This window comes from Salvelinus alpinus, chromosome 23, assembly GCF_045679555.1.
Source record: "Salvelinus alpinus chromosome 23, SLU_Salpinus.1, whole genome shotgun sequence".
Taxonomy (NCBI): Eukaryota; Metazoa; Chordata; class Actinopteri; order Salmoniformes; family Salmonidae; genus Salvelinus; species Salvelinus alpinus.
The window spans coordinates 34,962,810-34,981,647 of record NC_092108.1 but is presented as its reverse complement, the minus strand read 5'-3'; the positions used below and the strand labels follow the sequence as shown (position 1 = coordinate 34,981,647).

Sequence of the window (18,838 nt, the reverse complement as noted above, 5' to 3'; positions counted from 1 at the left end):
TGAGTAAAAATTTCCTGTTTTAGGTCAGTTAGGATCACCACTTTATTTTAAGAATGTGAAATGTCAGGATAATAGTAGAGAGAATTATTTATTTCAGATTTTATTTCTTTCATCACATTCCCAGTGGGTCAGAAGTTTACATACACTCAATTAGTATTTGGTAGCATTGCCTTTAAATTGCTTACCTTGGGTCAAACGTTTTGGGTAGCCTTTCACAAGCTTCCCACAATAAGTTGGGTGAATTTTGGCCCATTCCTTCTGACAGAGCTGGTGTAACTGAGTCAGGATTGTAGGCCTCCTTGCTCACACACGCTTTTTCAGTTCTGCCCACAAATTGTCTATAGGATTGAGATCAGGACTTTGTGATGGCCACTCCAATACCTTGACTTTGTTGTCCTTAAGCCATTTTGCCACAACTTTGGAAGTATGCTTGGGGTCATTGTCCATTTGGAAGACCCATTTGCGAGAATGCCAAGAGTGTGCAAAGCTGTCATCAAGACAAGGGTGGCTACTTTGAAGAATCTGAAATATAAAATAAATTTGAATTTGTTTAACACTTTTTTGGTTACTACATGATTCCATATGTGTTATTTTATAGTTTTGATGTCTTCACTATTATTCAACAATGTAGAAAATAATAAAAATAAAGAAAAACCCTTAAATGAGTAGGTGTGTCCAAACTTTGACTGGTACTGTACATTTGTTTTGTCTTTATATTCAGTGAACATGGCCTAAATCTATCAGTACCTCAAAAATGTCAACTTTGACTGCATTTACACTTGACCCCTTAGTTCCAATATCTCTGCCTCAGAATGCCCGATCCTCACAAGGTAAAGTGCTTATTGTTCAGAGATTTCTTTCTGCGTAGTTAGAGGTGATCTACACTGTCTGAGAAAAGTGTTTTTGTTTGCTAAGGGCCAAGTTTGACCAAAATGATGGAACTGATGCTTTTCTTTTGTACATGCCTGGCTTAAAGCTCTCTGGTCCAGTGGGGTCTCCCGCAGTTGTAGACCTCTGAGAGGGTCTACATCATCTGAGAATGGTCCTTAGTGGCGCTACAGACCACAACTGTAGCGGAACACATCTGAATTGTAATATTTTCTGTATATCTGCATGGTGTAAAGCATAATAATTGTATGACAAGTAACTATTACGGCATCAATTCCATAGTCTAAGTGTATATGTTTGATAATCCCCTCCATTTTTTAAAATAATTTCAGGATATGTGACCTAAATGTATCACTATTTCCATTATGTCAATTTTCACCAGATTTTACATTTGACCTCTTGAAAATTGCCTTAAAAATCTAGCATGCGTGACAGCCTTTAACAAGCCAATTATTTTTCAAGTACGTTTTGCAGTTTGCTTGGTCTACTACCATGGGTACTAGTGTTAGGGATGGATTCAATCCGTATTGCAGAGGTATAGCGGGAGATTATACCTCTTGAAATTTAAAGACAATGTACCCGTTTTTGCGAAGACTGCATTCACGTTAAATGTCGGCTCATTCGGAAACATTTTTATGCGGATCATCCGCGATACAGATTGAATCCAGCTCTTAATTTGCAAGCATCACCTCTAATTCAGCATTGATTTGAAAGATCATATGAGGGTGTGATATATTCTAGGACTCCCAACCAAGCAGAGGTGAAGTGAGGGTAAGGGGGGAATCTTAGAAATAATAAGCAATCCACAGTATATCTAGAAATACTTTATTCCTACACAGAATAATGTCATTGTTGTACAAAAATAAAGGAAACCATTTCAATAATAATAATAATATTGACTGTAATTGTTCTGAAATACTGAAACAACAATGAAAAAACGAAACTAAGCTTGTAACCTGGTTAGGTTTTCAGCCACAAGACTATTTCCTTCCTTTGTGTGAAATGAGACATACTGCAATGTTGAGTTCCTTTCCCACTTGTTCTGATCTTATCAATGTTTCAAAATCCCCAAAAATCAAACACAATTCAAAGTCAAAGGATCCAGCAACACAAATGTGATCATGACAATAAATATAAATCTACAGTCCATAAAAAGGACCTCATATGAAATGACAATAAATAAATAACTTATCTGTAATAAATATGTTGACTATAATGCGGTAATGCAAAGAGATGCATGGCATCCATTTCGTACAACTCAAGAGAACATTGAAAAAATGTAGTTACGGAAAATCCCTGTTTTGAGCCTGTGGTCAAATGCAATGAGATATGGTCCTCGTTTTGACCTTTGAGTCAATATTTTAAATCAGTACTCCAGGTCAGTCTTATACATATCCCAACTGCTGTGACTATTAAGATCCTACCATTGTGTGGTCACCATCTTGTTAAAAACTGTTCCCAGAGACTGTCTTGCCATTCGGTCATGGCAGTCTCTCATTGCAACCGGATCCACTTGATCCTCAGCAGAAAATGTACAACAGGAAGAGGCGTGGCCTCACTCCACCATCATAGACCCTCTACAGAATCTCCATCCTGCTTTGTACTGGGGACCAGCCCTGTTGCATATGTTTTCGGAGCGACTACTTCTGCCCTCCCAGAACCCAGAGGCTCGCCCTAGACCCAGACTCAACGGCGAGCCACCATCTGTATATTATCAGGCAGGGCTGAGTGACAGCCAGTTGCCACCCTGCCCTATTCATCCTCCTCTTGGCTGGCTCCCTCAGCCCATACACATGCAGCTGGCCGCCGACAGTGACTGGATGGTCTGCCACGTGGTGTGGGCATCCATGAAGGACACTGGCTCGTAGCGGTCAGGCCGGCAGCAGGGATGGGCACTGACCCGCCGGGAGGTCCTCCGCGGCAGGGACCCATTCTCCATCAGGGACCATAGAGCCAGGTCGTAGTTGGTCCTGGATGACTGGCAGGAGCCCACGCAAAACTTGAAGAGGACGATCTCGTCCGAGTCGAAGCCCAGGCCCAAGTCCCGCACCCGCATCTCTCGTTTCTCCACCCTGCAGTCTGGGCTGCTCTGCTGGGGCTGCCTGCCCTTTCCCTTTCCTTTGCCCTTTCTGTCCCTCTCTTTCTCTTTCTTCCTCCTCTTCTTCTTTTTCTTGGCCAAGCCTTTTGGTTCGGCGTCTGAGGGGTCAGAGTTGCGGGGGGAACGTCCCACCCACCGGCCACTGGGGTGGTCGTCTGCTTCGTCCATCACAGAGGGGTCTGAAAGAGAGAGAGCCAGAGAGCGAGAGAGAGAAGATCAGTGGCTTGTACTCTATAATCTTATTGCACACCCTTCTTTTACTCTTCCCTATTCATGGAGAACATCATGCTGGATTAACAAGTGATGTAGAAAACAGAGATCTAAAAAGCACTTCCTGGTTCCACTCTTACCGGAGAGGCCATGCCAGGGGGAGTACGGGTCACTCTCCTCCTCTTGTTGCTCATCCACCTCAGGTAGAGTGTCTGGGAGCTGCCTCTCCCACATCCCTCCCACCAGTCCCACAGCCTGGACAGAGTCTGCCCCCAAACCAGTGCCAATACGGGCCCCCTCCACCAGGGGCAGCAAAGAGACCACCACCCACAGCATCACCTACGAAAGCGGACAGTAGTTAATGGGAGATGGTCCACAGAGCAGAGAAACAACACAGCCAACAGTATGACAACTATAATAAGGAGGATGATGATGAGATGATGAGATGATTTTGATAGTTGATGATAATAGTGGTGATTACGAAGATGATGATAATGATGGTAAAGATAATAAGTCACCAATAAGCAGAACGAGTCACTCACCGTCCAGTTACTCAGGTGGTAAGGGGCGCCTGCTGACGGCATTGCGGTAACCCCCGGTCTGTCTCTCCTCCTCCATCTTGGTCCACCTGGAGGGAAAGCAGAACAAGGCCTCGCTCTGTCAATTGTCCCAATCTCAAGAACGCACTCTGAAAAGAATAACATAAACTAACTGCACAACATGATGTGGCCTGCGATAACGTATCCATATTAACCAATACTGTACAAAAACACCCTTTCAACCCTTAAACAACCCGACGTGTCACATCAATCACGTCCTCAATGGGAAGGATATGTTTATTGTTACTGAGGTAAAAAGGCTAGTGTTTGCAGCCCGGGTAGTGCGGCTAGTGTCGGCTTGTCTGTACATACAGCCACACAACAGCTCCTGTCCAGCGACAAAGGCTACCTTCAGTCAGATACCTGTCAAAGGCATTCTTTATTTAGGAGGAGGTAGGGCTGGTTCTGTAGAAGGGGCACCGGGGGAAACCACAGAGATGAGGAGATGGTGATAAGGGGTGCGAGCGTCGCAGATGTTTACATATGAGGTGTACAGTGTGACCGGGTTAGCTGTATGTCAATGGCAGCACCACATGCCCCACTCAGGGGTTTTTCCTGTAAAGAACCCTAAAAAGGCTCAAACACAACATTTGACTGGGGTTTAGAACATTCGCGAAAGGTTCCTGGTTCGATCACCAGTTTCGGCAACAAATTTGAGGTTAATAGTAAACAAACATGTAAATAGAGCTAACAGAGCAGATCAGATTCACAGATAGCGTAGCGGTTTATGAGCATTGGACCAGTTACTGAAAGGTTGCTGGTTCAAGTCCCTGAGCCGACTAGGTATACACTTGGTTAATGTGCCCTTGAGCAAGGCATTTAACCCTAATTTCTCCTGTAAGTCGCTCTGGACAAGTGTCTGCTAATTGAAAACCAATGGGCGTTTGCTCCACTTAACTTGTTAACACAGTGAAGCACCTGCTGCTAGAACAACGGAGCGTTCATTTAATCATTTGGGCTCAGAAACGCAACAGAAACAAGTGATTCTATCTCTCTCCAAAGAGATGAGTTGCCATTTATTCGTCGTGGACTCATCTCGGAATACAAGAACTAAAAGCACACGGAATTGCGCCAGAGATTAGGCATGGATTCAGCACCCTGCACTACTCTCATTGAGCAGCTGGGGGCTTATCTGTCCACATCCTGCTACTGGTCCTGTCTCTCAGCTCTCCATACGTGTCCCAGCTGACGTGCCATGTAAGTAACACCTTAGGATACGTGCAATTGTGGAGGGGTTGACTAGAAACAACACCGTTTCTCAAGAGAATTCGATCTCTTCTGGAAACGTTAAAGCCTATACGATGAACTCAGTCAAACTTGGTTGGTTTCGACATCAACAGATGTTATGGCGAAATGAAATTCAGCTCACCAAAAACATTGACACAACATACGGTGATGGTACAGCAGATTCTGTAAAAACGAGCATAGGCCTATATAAGATACATAAACAGTCATCTATCATCCACCAGAGAGACGCGATAGCCTGGTAGCTGAACTAGAGCGGGACGTGAAGGTCCACGGTAAGGTATGTAAACTCTGCTGCTCTTCAGTGTTTCTAAATACAACCCTCAGGGTGCGTCCCAAATGGCACCCTATTCCCTTTATAGTGCGCTACTTTAGGCCAGGGCCCATAGGACTCTGGTCAAAAGAAATGCACTATATGGAGGAATAGGGTGCCAATTCCTAGACAATCATTGTGATGCTATCTTTACTCAGGATGATGGAGGACTGAGAAGATTACAGTGCAAAGGTTACGATAGGATCTGTGTATGCATCACCGGCTATGCTGCCGAAGATTACAGAAGCTTGACTATATCAATATAGTTACTGAGAAATAATAGGTCAAATCAGGCCCAGGGAGAAAGCAGACATTAATCTCTTACACAATGGAACCTGAAAAGCAGAGATACATGTGTGTGTGTGTGTGTGTGTGTGTGTGTGTGTGTGTGTGTGTGTGTGTGTGTGTGTGTGTGTGTGTGTGTGTGTGTGTGTGTGTGTGTGTGTGTGTGTGTGTGTGTGTGTGTGTGTGTGTGTGTGTGTGTGTGTGTGTGTGTGTGTGTGTGTGTGTGTGCGTGTGTGCGCACCCGCATGTGTGTGTCGGAGGAGAGAGACCGAGAGAGACTGCAATCCAAAACCAGGCAGCAAACTCGCCAACTCCCTCTCCCCTAACCTGATTTAAAAGCTGGCCATTAAGAGAGAGAGGTTAAAGGGGCTTTTTCAACAGATCCCCTCTCGGTCCCTTGAGAGATCTTGTACTGAGTCCTTAATGCCACAGCTGGGAGCGTTTAGCCTCCTTTAGCCCTGTACGCTGGGTGTCTATGTGGGCCTGTCTGGCCGGCTCACTTCACCCCACCACTCTGGAGCTGTTTACAGTCCAATACCTCCAGCCCCTCAGGGTAGAAGGTGGAGGTGGGCTGCTGAGTCCTGAAGACCTCCAGAGCTTCGGAGCCTGTGCTCATGGTGTGTGTGTGTGTGTGTGTGTGTGTGTGTGTGTGTGTGTGTGTGTGTGTGTGTGTGTGTGTGTGTGTGTGTGTGTGTGTGTGTGTGTGTGTGTGTGTGTGTGTGTGTGTGTGTGTGTGTGTGTGTGTGTGTGTGTGTGTGTGTGTGTGTGTGAGAGAGGGCGGGAGAGTTGTGTGTGAATGTATGTTTGTGTGATGTGATGTGCCTCAAGGGCTTTGATATGGTCAGCAGCCTGTTCATCTGCAAAAGTGCAATAGGAAGGTCGATTGGTTGTCACCTTATACTTGTGTTGTTGGTACAGTGCCCACCTATTACTTATACAGGCCATTGAATTGTACATCTGTTCTGAGTAAGGATACATTTGCACTGATATTGGGGGAATAATGTAAGCTCTCCTTCTTAAAAACTGTTTTATTAAACAATCAATAATGACATGTTAATTGATATTTGCTCAGGGCTTGCGCCCAAAACTAATATATGGACGAATGACATTGGTTGAACATAAACGCGTTTCACCTTATCATCACCGAGTTGGGTAGCTAGCTATACGGTTAAAGTGGCTTCTTTGTTGTGTTACAGCCTGAATTTAAAATGAGTAGCTGAAATGTCTTGAGTCAATAACTATTCAACCCCTTTCTTATGGCAAGCCAAAATAAATTCAGGAGTAAAAAAAACAGTTACAGAGTTTAATGACTGTGAGAGGAGAAAACTGAGGATGGATCAACAGCACTGTAGTTAATGCACAATACTAAGATAATTGACAGAGTGAAAATAAGAAAGCTTGTACACTATAACAAATATTCCCAAAATATGCATCCTGTTTGTAACAAGACACTAAAGTAATACAGCAAATAATGTGGCAAAGTAATTAACTTTGTGTCCTGAACACAAAGTGCTATGTTTGGGGCAAATCCAATACAACACATTACTGAGTACCACTCTCCATATTTTCAAGCATAGTGGTGGCTGCATTATGTTATAGTTATGCTTGTAATCATTAAGACTGGGGAGTTTTTCAGGACAAACAATAAACTGAATGGAGCTAAGCGTAGGCAAAATCCTAGAGGAAAACTTTATTCAGCCTCTTTTCCAACAGACACTGGGAGACGAATCCACCTTTCAGCATGACAATAACCTAAAACACCAGGCAAAATATGCACTGGAATTGCTTACCAAGATGACATTGAATGTTCCTGACTGGCGTAGTTACAGTTTTGACTTAAATCTACTTGAACATCTATGGCAAGACATGAAAATGGTTGTCTAGCAACGATCAACAACCAATTTGACAGAGCTGAAAAGAATAGCTGTCAAATGTTGCACAATCCAGATGTGGAAAGCTCATTGAGACTTACCCAGAAAGATTTGCAGCTGTAATTGCTGCCAAAGGTGCTTCTACAAAGTATTCACTCAGGGGGGTGAATGTTATATAAATGAGATATTTCTGAATTTCATTTTCAATAAATTTGTAAAATAAATCTAAACACATGTTTTCACTTTGTCATTATGGGGTATTTTGTGAAGATGGGTGAGGAAAAAAATATATTTAATCCATTTTCAATTCAGGCTGTAACACAACAAAATGTGGAATAAGTCACAAGGAGTATAAATACTTTCTGAAGGCACTGTACATCATTCTGTATTCTACATGTGTGAAAGCTCTCATAGAAGCGTAGAGCAAGCTAGGCTGGGATTCCCTCCTGTGTTCTGTCTCACTTTAAAGGGGAAATTCAGGATTTTACGTATTCAAGTTGCACTCCAGTGTCCTTTTCACCTCATTTATCACCTCATTTACTTAACAAAAGGCACATCTCAATAAGTGGTCCAGGCATCCTCATAACATGGCACAAGTGTGTGTGTGTGTGTGTGGGGGGGGGGGGTTCCCTCTTTTGTTCTCTATTGCTGCTCTATTGTTCACACAAGCAAGGGGGGAGGCCGGTGACATCGGAGGGCGCAAACTTTTTTTTTTTACTGTCACTTGTGTGTACATTACTGTATTTTTATGTGGGATATTGTTTTTCAACAGGAAGTCTGTGGGCCAGGAGAAACTATAAATCATCACTTCCATTGATTTTAGCTAGAGGTGGCTAAAGTTTAAGTTTATCGCGGCTGCTAGAAAACCGAACCATGGATTACAGTTTCTCCTGGCCAAAAACGTACTTACGAGGTGAGGAACCATCTAACATCAAGTTGTAAAATCTTGAACTTCCCCTTTAACAGCCCACATCCCATCTCTCCAGAACAGAACCCTCTCCTATAATGATGCCCCATTAGAGGTGTTCTATCCGCCAGCTCTACCTGTCATAGACAGAGCCCTGCCGGCATGGGGGTATGGAAAGGACCTCACTAAATCACCCCCGCAATAAAAGACACCTGGGGAGAAAGAGGAGAAGAGGAGATGCAGAGTACTAGCCACCGCCGCCGGGTCCTTGCCTGATCATTACCAGACACATTTTTATCTGGGGGGGTACACAAACTCCCATAACACCTATGATGATATACTGTACACGGTACACGTGTTCCCTATTCCTTCTGGTTCCTGTGCAAACCTGTTCTGATATGTACAGTTCACGTCCAGTCAGAACAGACAATTTGTACGTCTGGCAGTTTACTACATGTTTGTTTGCTTTTCAGTTTTTAGACTGTGCTGGTAGTAAACCCACAAACCCCACCCAGTCTTGTACTTGTATGTCCTTACGTGTTAAAGTGTCAGGTTTGGGTTCGATTCCCCCCTACTACTCTCACCACACTGATTGCACTGCTGCGCCAGATGTGCCCTTCAAACTGCTGCTAGACTAGACTGCAGTCAGCAGCGACAGAACCAGAGGGTCTGAATACGCTGCATAATCCCCTAATCCCTTCCAGGCTGGAGAGGAGAAGAGGTAATTACTCGTTAGTGCCAGTTTCCACTCTTTAGCCGAGCTGTCACCGGTGGAAAATCCACAGAACGCTGCCAAAATGAGAAACAGATAGCTGGGGATGTTTGCGGCTCGGATAACCGGCAATCAGAAGGTGTGGACAACACTTCCCTGGGCAGACTATCCCTGAAGGAGATGCTAGCTAGATGTCAGTGCGTTTCTTGCACTGAAGAGTTGCTTGAGAGTCTTCTACTGAAGACAGGGACAGTCTTGACAGATTCATACATACATGGGGGTTGTGTTTCTCAGGTGTATCACACAAAGATACTGACACACAACAGAATAGCCGTTACAGATCAAAGACAGGCTAATAAGATAGTACTGATCTGTGCTTTCGATCATACTAAGAAATCATACAGAAGTGCTTAGTCAAGCTGTATAGGCTCAGCCTGGTCCAAGATCTGTTTGTGCTGTCTTGCCAACTCCTATGGTCAGTGTCATGCCACATTGTCACATTCATTGTCATGCTAGGCATTAACAAGACAGCACAAGCAGATATGGGATTAGGATATACCAGTGCAGGGTCATTGTTAAGATGAGAGAACAAGGGCCAAGATCAGTGTTTAGCTCATAGTGGCTCTGGATACGAAAGAGGAAGTGGTACAACAGAACCTCAATTAGTCCTTAAGGGTAGACAGAGTAAGCTGGTTGCAATCAGTGGTGCTGGTTAGAACCAAACAAAGTGGTTGCCTGGTGATAAAACTATAACCTAAGGGCAGAATCCTTACTTGAGATGTGTGCACTTAACTTGGACTTTCTCATAAATCATTTATTTAACCTTTATTTAACTAGGCAAGTCAGTTAAGAACAAGTTCTTACTTACAATGACAGCCTAGGAACAGTGGGGTTAACTGCCTTGTTCAAGAGCAGAACAACAGATTTCTACCTTATCAGCTCAGGGATTCGATCTAGCAACCTTCTGGTTACTGGCCCAACGCTCTAACCACTAGGCTACCTGCCGCCCTTGATGTCAATGGAAGATCTGTGCAAAAACTTGGGTTCCGCACACAGATCTCAAGATCGAATTCAGGTCTAAGTGAGCAGTGATTTACCTCCATGGCCCCAAGGTTAGCATCCTCTCACCGTGGAGGAGAGCTCTAGAAAGGTTCAGAGAAACCCAGGTAATGGTGTTTTTACTGGGGAACCAAGTGTTTGAAGTAGCATGGGCGGATTAGTACCCTCACCCTCATGCCTAAACCCCTGTCCCTCTCAGAGATGCTGTGGAGTGGGAAATCATACTCTCCAGCCTCTTATTATAAGGAACAGGGTCCAGGGGTGGGCATTAAAATGTATCCTCCAGAAGGACATGAGACATATCACCCCTAACCTTAACCTCAATGGCACTAATCCACTCCCACTGCTCTGATTGGTTCTTTGGTCAGTTCGCTTGGCTCTATAGAGTACCACAGTATGAGTCTTAATACCCATAAAACCTAGCGGTCAAACCGGGAAATTGTCCCAATCGTTTTTCAACCACTCATTTTTCCCATAGGGGATTTTAGACACTTAAAATAAGGGCTGTGTTTTGTTTAGGCTTACCCTGGCGTGATGTATCGATAACCGTGTAAATCTCTCTCGGACAAGGTGACTTTTATCAATATATTTGCCTGTATTTACCCCCCAAAAATGAAATGCTATTTAGCTGCTAATGTGGCTATCATACAGAACTACAAATTCTGTGATGCTCTGGATGAGACTGCCGAATTGAGGCAAAGGTAAGAATCTCTGGATTAACAATCTGTTAACTACATTTAGTGATGAATAAATTGGCAACATTTACTTTAATTTACAATTCTGTGAACTCTCTAGGGCAAATTCTTAATTTACGCTATACCTGTTAGCAAAGGTGTCAGCGAAAGATGACAAGCAGGAGCTTGTAGGGATTTGTAGTCTTATATGATGTCTACTTTGATGCTAATTAAACAGAGCCGACTATATTGATAAAAGTCATGTGGTCCGAGAGAGATTTAAATGGTTATCAAAACGTCACGCCGGTGTAAGCCTACACAAAAAAACAGCCCTTATTTTAAGTGTTTCTAAAATCCCCTATGGGAAAAATGAATGGTGGAAAAAGGATTGGAACCATTTCCTTGTTGGGTATTATAACACCTCCACTGTGGGGCTCTATTCTAACTGAAAGAAATGTACTACTGTGGGGTTTTCCATGTGAAAAGCAATGTCTGCCTTTTTTTCTACTAAGTCAGCCACTGGGTCATTGGAATGTTCAATTGATTTGAGCTTTGTGCTTTGTGTGAATGGAAACAACGGCCTTCACAGACAGTTTTCTGGAGATACCTCATCGCAACCAATAACGGACTATAACTTCATATGACCAAGAAACTGCATGTAACGGTTCTGCCTTTGTTTCTTGCTAGCACACTCCCTAGTCCCTATAAGATCCCAAATTCCAAGCTGATTAATGCCGTTTAAGAGGGAGTCACAGAAAAAGAACACTTGGGTGAACCTCACCTTAAATGGGAACACATTAAGTTGTGTTATGGCAGCGATAGAGGATAGGATTTCAGATGACAGGTTTTGTGAGCGCTACAATCTGTTGGAGAGTGAGAGTGGGAGAGTGGGAGAATGAAAAAGGAGGAAAATGTTGGAGACAATATATGGAGAGAGATCTAAAAAAAATAAAAATGAAAAGCAAAAACATAATTGTCCTCAATATGTCATCATCTCTTTTTAAAACACACAAACACATTTGTTTTACTATCCTTGTGGGGACCAATGAAATTGATTCTCACTCAAAATCATATTTTCCCTAACCCTAACCCTTAACCTAACCCTGACCTTAACACTAACCCTAAATCTAACCCGAAACCTAACCCTTAACCTCAAAATCCTAACCCTAATTGTAACCCCAACCCTAAACCTAGGGACCGGCGAAATGTCCCTAATTATCCGAATTGTCCTTGTTTTACTATCCTTGTGAGGACTCCCCCCCCAACCCTACCCCACCAAACCTCCTCTCCCCTTTCCCTCAACATCCCATGTCTCATTTCGTCTAATTAAGTTGAGTGTGGTCCAGACCCAGGGAAAGCTGGCCATTAATGCGTCACTGCATCTGGATGAACAAACGCCCTGCAGACCGTTTCCGTGTCGCCCGCTTGTCTTGAACCCCAGACGGGCTCTGGTAATGACCTGCTGGCCCGGTAGTTCAAAGGAGCCCATGACACCATGATGAATGAAGCTGACCCGGCAATTTCGGAAGAATACAGCTTATTGTATCAAAAAAGTGCTCGCAGCCACAAACACTGCAGTGCAAACACTGCTAGTTAACATTCTTCCGAATTCAAGAGCAAATTTGTAAGAGTGAGATCTTGCGATAAAAACAGGAGTTTTGCTACGTGTTTCATCAGTGTTTTGAACTGTGGTAACTATCGCTTTGTTCTAAATTTAAGTCTGTTTGAAGAGCCAAAGTGCTCGACGACAAATCAGCAATAGACATTAAGTGCAATAACACAGGTATAATACTGGTATACTTAGCAGTATGTCCCAACTGAAAGAAAGTAAGACAAAAATGTCGAGCGTTTACAAAAAAATCTAAATTTATTTTGCTCAGATCATGCCCCCTTCACTTTACCCCAGAAGATGTATTGTAGCTCAGTGAGTTCGTTAAACAATTCCAGATTGAGGTAGGTTGCCCTGTGGCACTCCGGGTTGCATAACCAATCTCTCTCATTACTTACACACTCTCACAAACAAGGCAAGCCAGACAAAACTTCCCTGTGTTGACTTCTACATAGAACTCTATTACAGTGGATTTAGTATAGACCTTACAGAAATTCTGAATTCAAAATGGATTAGATGTATTATTTTTCTCACAGATTTACACATAATACTGCATAATGACGAAGTGAAAACATGTTTTAGAAATGTTTGCAAATGTATTGAAAATGAACTATATACACTATATATGCAAAAGTATGTGGACACCCCTTCAAATTAGTGGATTTGGCTATCTCAGCCACACCCGTTGCTGACAGGTCCAAAACAATCGCGCACACAGCCATGCCATCTCCATAGACCAAAGATTGGCAGTAGAATGGCCTCACTGAAGAGCTCAGTGACTTTAAACATGGCACCGTCATAGGATGCCACCTTTCCAAAACAGTTTGTCAAATTTCTGGCCTGCTAGAGCTGTCCCGGTCAACTGTAAGTGCTGTTATTGTGAAGTGAAAATGTCTAGGAGCAACAACGGCTCAGCCACAAAGTGGTAGGTCACATAAGCTCACAAAACGGGTCCGCTGAGTGCTGAAGCGGGTAAAGATCATCTGTCTTCGGTTGCAACACTCACTACCAAGTTCCAAACTGCCTCTGGAAACAACGTCAGCACAAGAACTGTTCATCAGGAGCTTCATGAAATGGGTTTCCATGGCCAAGCAGCCACACACAAGTCTCAGATTACCATGCACAATACCAAGTGTCGGCTGGAGTGGTTCCAATTCATCCCAAAGGTGATCGATGGGGTTGAGGTCAGGGCTCTGTGCAAGCCAGGCAAGTTCTTCCACACCTATCTTGACCAAACCATTTCTGTATGGACCTTGCTTTGTGCACGGGGGCATTGTCGCTTTGTGCACCAAGTGCCAGCTGGAGTGATGTAAAACTTGACGCCGTTGGACTCTGGAGCAGTGGAAACGCGTTCCCTGGAGAGATGAATCACGCATCACCATCTGGCAGTCTGACGTACTATTCTGGGTTTGGCGGATGCCAGGAGAACGCTACCTGCCCCAATGCATAGTGACAACTGTAACGTTTGGTGGAGGAGGAATAATGGTCTGCGGCAGTTTTTCATGGTTCAGTCTAGAACCCTTAGTTCCAGTGAAGAGAAATCTTAACGCTACAGCATACAATGACATTCTACACGATGCTGTGCTTCCAACTTAGTGGCAACAGTTTGGGGAAGGCCCTGTTCTGTTTCAGCATGACAATGCCCGCGTGAGGCCTCCCGGGTGGCGCAGTGGTCTAAGGCACTGCATCGCAGTGCTAGCTGTGCCACCAGAGATTCTGTGTTCGAGCCCAGGCTCTGTCGCAGCCGGCCGCGACAGGGAGGTCCATGGGGCGACGCACAATTGGCCCAGCGTTGTCCGGGTTAGGGAGGGTTTGGCTGGCAGGGATATCCTGTTCTCATCGCGCACTAGCGACTCCTGTGGTGGGCCGGGCGCAGTGCACGCTGACCAGGTCGCCAGGTGTACGGTGTTTCCTCCGACACATTGGTGCGGCTGGCTCCCGGGTTGGATGTGCGTTGTGTCAAGAAGCAGTGTGGCTAGGTTGGGTTATGTTTCAGAGGACGCATAGCTCTCGACCTTCGCCTCTCCCGAGTCCGTACGGGAGTTGCAGCGATGAGACAAGACTGTAACTACTACCAATTGGATACCACGAAAAAGGGGTAAATATATATTTTTTTTTTAAAGACAATTCCGCCGTGCACAAAGCGAGGTCCATACAGAAATGGTTTGGTTGAGATCGGTGTGGAAGAACTTGACTGGCTTCCACAAAGCCCTGACCTCAACCCCATCGATCACCTTTGGGATGAATTGGAACGCCAACTGCGGGCCTAATCGCCCAACGTCATTGCCCAACCTCACTAATGCTCTTGTGGCTGAATGGAAGTCTTCTTGGTAAGCAACTGCAGTATAGATTTGGCCATGTGTTTTAGGTTATTGTCATGCTGAAAGGTGAATTCATTTCCCAGTGTCTGGTGGAAAGCAGACTGAACCAGGCTTTCCTCTAGGATTTTGCCTGTGCTTAGCTCCATTCAGTTTCTTTTTTATCCTGGAAAAACTCCCCAGTCCTTAACAATTACAAGCATACCCATAATATGACACAGCCACCACTATGCTTGAAAATATGGAGAGTGGTACTCAGCAATGTGTTGTATTGGATTAGTATTGTGGAGTAACTACAATGTTGTTGATCCATCCTCAGTTCTCTCTTATCGCAGCCATTAAACTCTGTAATTGTTTTAAAGTCACCATTGGCCTCATGGTGAAACCCCTGAGCGGTTTCCTTCCTCTCCGGCAATTGAGGAAGGACGCCTGTATCTTTGTAGTAACTGGGTGTAATGAATAACTTCACCATGCTCAAAGGGATATTCAATGTCAGTTTTTTTATACCTATCTACCAACCCTTCTTTGTAAGGCATTGGAAAACCTCCCTGGTCTTTGTGGTTGAATCTGTGTTTGAAATTCACTGCTTGACTTTGGGACCTTACAGATAATTGTATGTGTGGAGCACAGAGATGAGGTAGTCATTCAAAAATCATGTTAAACACTATTATTGCACACAGATTGAGTCCATGCAATGTATTATGGGACATGTTAAGGACATTTTTACTACTGAACTTATTTAGGCTTGCCATAACAAAGAAGTTGAATACTCAAGATATTTCAGATTTTAATTGTTAATTAATTTGTTTAAAAAAATGAAAAACATAATTCCACTCTGACATTATGGGATATTGTGTGTAGGCCGGTGACCCCCCAAAATATAAATGTAATACATTTTAAATACAGGCTGTAACACAAGAAAATGTGGGAAAAGTCAATGGGTGTGAATACTTTCTGAAGGCACTGTACATTTTCAAGTGATCTAATATTTGCTTACCACTAGGGGGAGGGTGTAGAACTTTAACAACACTTGAGCTTAGCTACTTGCAGGTAATAAGAAATATACAACACGTTGGTGCATTTAACGTTGATATGGAACCAACTGCCTCCCAGAGGCGATACAGATGGATGTTAAGATGCAGCAATGAAAGAGAAGTGAAGAAGAAATGAGAGCATGTAGTGAAATACACCTCCAGACCAAAAAAACACCCTCTCATTCCCATAAAGTACAAGCTTGTTTAAACAGACCATGCAGGCCACACACAGGGAGGTTGTAGGAAAAGGGTAAAAGAGTGTCCAGTTGATCTGATCCCTAACCGGGCTGCAGACCTCCATGACCTTTGACCCGGGAAAGTGGAACCAGTGGAAGGATCACAGGAGAATGTGAGATACCTCAGATCTCTCTCACACACACACACACACACACACACACACACACACACACACACACACACACACACACACACACACACACACACACACACACACACACACACACACACACACACACACACACACACACACACACACATAATACTACCTGGAAGTGAAATAGCCTAAATAGCCGAAAAGTAAATGGACAGTCCTAAATCAACTCAAGGGAGCTATTTAGTGCCTCACTTCACAAATGCATGCACAAACATTGTTTGTGTATAAAAGCAGAGCCCTTATTGCTGAATGTTGGAGAATATCATCTTTCTGCTCTTTTGCTGATTCCTGGTTTGCTTTCTGCAACTCGTATCAATGCTGGTGGATTGACATCGCCCGTGTTTCATTCTGTGGGGACTTGATTTCCCTACAGACTACAGAGTAGCTAACAGTATGAGCCACCTTGAGTTTGAAATTCATCTTCAAACTTATACAATTTGGCCCAGTTCCCTGACCTCCCCAATCTACACTGTGCTACTGGGATACTAGATGTCCAGTAAGTGCCCGACGAAACACTGAGACGAAAGCCGCCACTGCATCAGCCTTCCCATTAGAGGTGAGTATAAAGTCAACTAAGAAAGCAGACTAATACTGTAGGTAGCCTAGCGGTTAGAGCGTTGGGCCAGTAACTGAAAGGTCACTGGATCGAATCTATGAGCTGACAATGTGAAAAATCTGGCGATGTGGCCGTGAGGAAGGCACTTAATCCTAATTGCTTCTGTAAATTTCTCTGGATAAGAGTGTCTGCTAAATGACCCAAAAAAGTCTCTAGCACCTGGGAGGCAATGGAAATCAGGGGAAATGGATACGCCTGTACGTGTGAGGTTGTATGCATGCTTTGAGGGGGGGTACACGCTGAACATTAGCACGTGTGTGAACAATGCTTTGATATTCAGATTGCAGCCCACCCTTGGAGAGGGTCACACACTAAGACTTCCTAGCTGCCACTGTTTCCTCAGAGTAAGAGATTACCAGGGAATTGGCACAAGAACAGGTCAAGGATAACCTATATTGTAGCCAATCTACATTGGGCAGGTTCAATTTACACACAGAATAAGCTTTTTAGGACTGATTTGAATCAGAAAGGTTAGAAAGGCTGTATTATTAATATAACGATAGTGTTCAATCAGTTTACAGAGGCAGAATCAGTTTGTGGCATAACAGATAAACATTTATGACAAAAATACTCCCAATAGGTCTGCATAAAAAAAATCTGGTGACTCAACAAGTCAGGCCAGAACAGGTGGCAGGTGTGATCAAAGAGAGTTTTACATGACAAAAGCAGCTGATGTGAAAAGAAAGCCTTTGACATCAAACCAGCCATTTAATTGTTGGCATAGCAAATACTAAGAGAAGGGTAATGACTAATGACAGGTAAGGAATGTGGCTTTCATAGCAGCAATGTACCATAACGCGCAAGTAAACGAATAGGTATTGAATCAATTCATCAAAAATCACAGTTTTAAATAAATGAAATACCTCATGTAGTCTAAATTCATTATTTCCTATTCAAACAATTTTTTGTTGTTGTTGTAGAATTCAAAGGAAAATTGTGAGTTACCGACTATCCCATGCGTATTAGTCCAGTCTGAGCGCACGCCGGAGAGGTCAGACCCTTTTCCGCAGCGTGCTCCTGGTCGGCTGTGGAGCATGTCTTGGCGGTGAAAATCCACACAATGATGTCCTTTAAATGCACATCATTCTCAAGCGTCCAACTTTTCAGGTTATCTCCTCTTTGCCTGAAGTGAACAAAAAAAAAACAATTCAAAGGCTTTGGTTTCAGGAGAGCGCGAAAGGCGCCTCCCTCTATGCGGCCAAGCCTTTCTCTTCTCCTCTCCACCAAATCCTTTCAGTTTCACCCTGCATAGGAACACAATGTGTATAAATATAATTTTAATTTCATAAAAAGTTGAATAGTACACATAAATACGCACATTACCAAAATTTGAAATTAAAGGCACTGCAAGTACATTTTGGCTAATTTAAATCTCATGGGAACATTACGTTAATTATTTAATGTTGGGCACATCTGTAGAAATGTCAAACAATCAAACAAAGGTTTATCAATTCAAACAAACGTTATTACATGACGTGTGTGTGTGTGAGAGAGGGTTCATGTATGATAAGTTACAGACTCGGCGTCTTATGTATCATTCATTGTTATTGACATTTATTTAAAAAAAATTAACATACAAAACAATATAACGTGTATATTAAGTTCACCCTTACCTTTAGGACTTGCTCAGTCTTGCCTCCAAACATTGATTTGAGAAATGACTAAACAACGCGCCAGGAACGCTCATAACCTTTAGGCTATTCCTGGGTTATTCCACAATAAAATTTAAAAACATAACATTTCCAAGATACACGTTCGAATTTTGGGATTGAACTGCATTCCGGCCATGTCCTTGTTACAGAAACGTTGGCTATAGTGTCTCTCATTCAGACCTTGGAACTCGATGCCGTTCTTGTCTTTGGTACCTGTTATTTTTCACACGTATACCTCAGGTTCAAAGACTATTGATGAGACCCTGCGCGCGTCAAAATCTACTTCTCAGCAACTGAGGATAAACGCATTTGCAACATTTCAACTCCATGCTCCGTGTCATTACGTGGTGACTT

The 18,838-nt window shown here is 43.5% G+C and overlaps 2 protein-coding genes across 2 annotated transcripts in view; both read right to left on the bottom strand.

Annotated features, from left to right (window-relative positions):
* Positions 1-1,697: 1,697 nt before the first annotated feature.
* On the bottom strand, positions 1,698-17,905 carry LOC139550861 (artemin-like). Its single transcript, XM_071362081.1, has 4 exons — positions 17,778-17,905; positions 3,739-3,824; positions 3,337-3,535; positions 1,698-3,165 (listed from the first exon to the last, which is right to left on the bottom strand). Exons 1-4 carry the CDS (start codon positions 17,866-17,868, stop codon positions 2,669-2,671), a joined length of 873 nt encoding a protein of 290 aa, XP_071218182.1. The 5' UTR covers positions 17,869-17,905; the 3' UTR covers positions 1,698-2,668.
* LOC139550859 (CMP-N-acetylneuraminate-beta-1,4-galactoside alpha-2,3-sialyltransferase-like) overlaps positions 17,858-18,838 on the bottom strand; it is a 96,871-nt gene continuing 95,890 nt past the window's right edge. The window contains exon 11 of the mRNA XM_071362080.1: positions 17,858-17,955. Coding sequence (XP_071218181.1) covers positions 17,941-17,955 — 15 coding nt within the window. The 3' untranslated portion in view covers positions 17,858-17,940. The remainder of the gene's footprint in view (positions 17,956-18,838) is intronic.

What these genes read in the sequence shown, in the direction of transcription:
- LOC139550861 (XM_071362081.1), bottom strand. Translation starts at nt 17,868, where the DNA reads ATGCTCCACAGCCGACCAGGAGCACGCTGCGGAAAAGGGTCTGACCTC. An exon ending in ACCACCTGAGTAACTGGACG is followed by an intron (nt 3,536 to 3,738) that starts GTGAGTGACTCG and finishes CCGCTTTCGTAG; the next exon opens with GTGATGCTGTGGGTGGTGGT. An exon ending in CCCCTGGCATGGCCTCTCCG is followed by an intron (nt 3,166 to 3,336) that starts GTAAGAGTGGAA and finishes TCTCTCTTTCAG; the next exon opens with ACCCCTCTGTGATGGACGAA.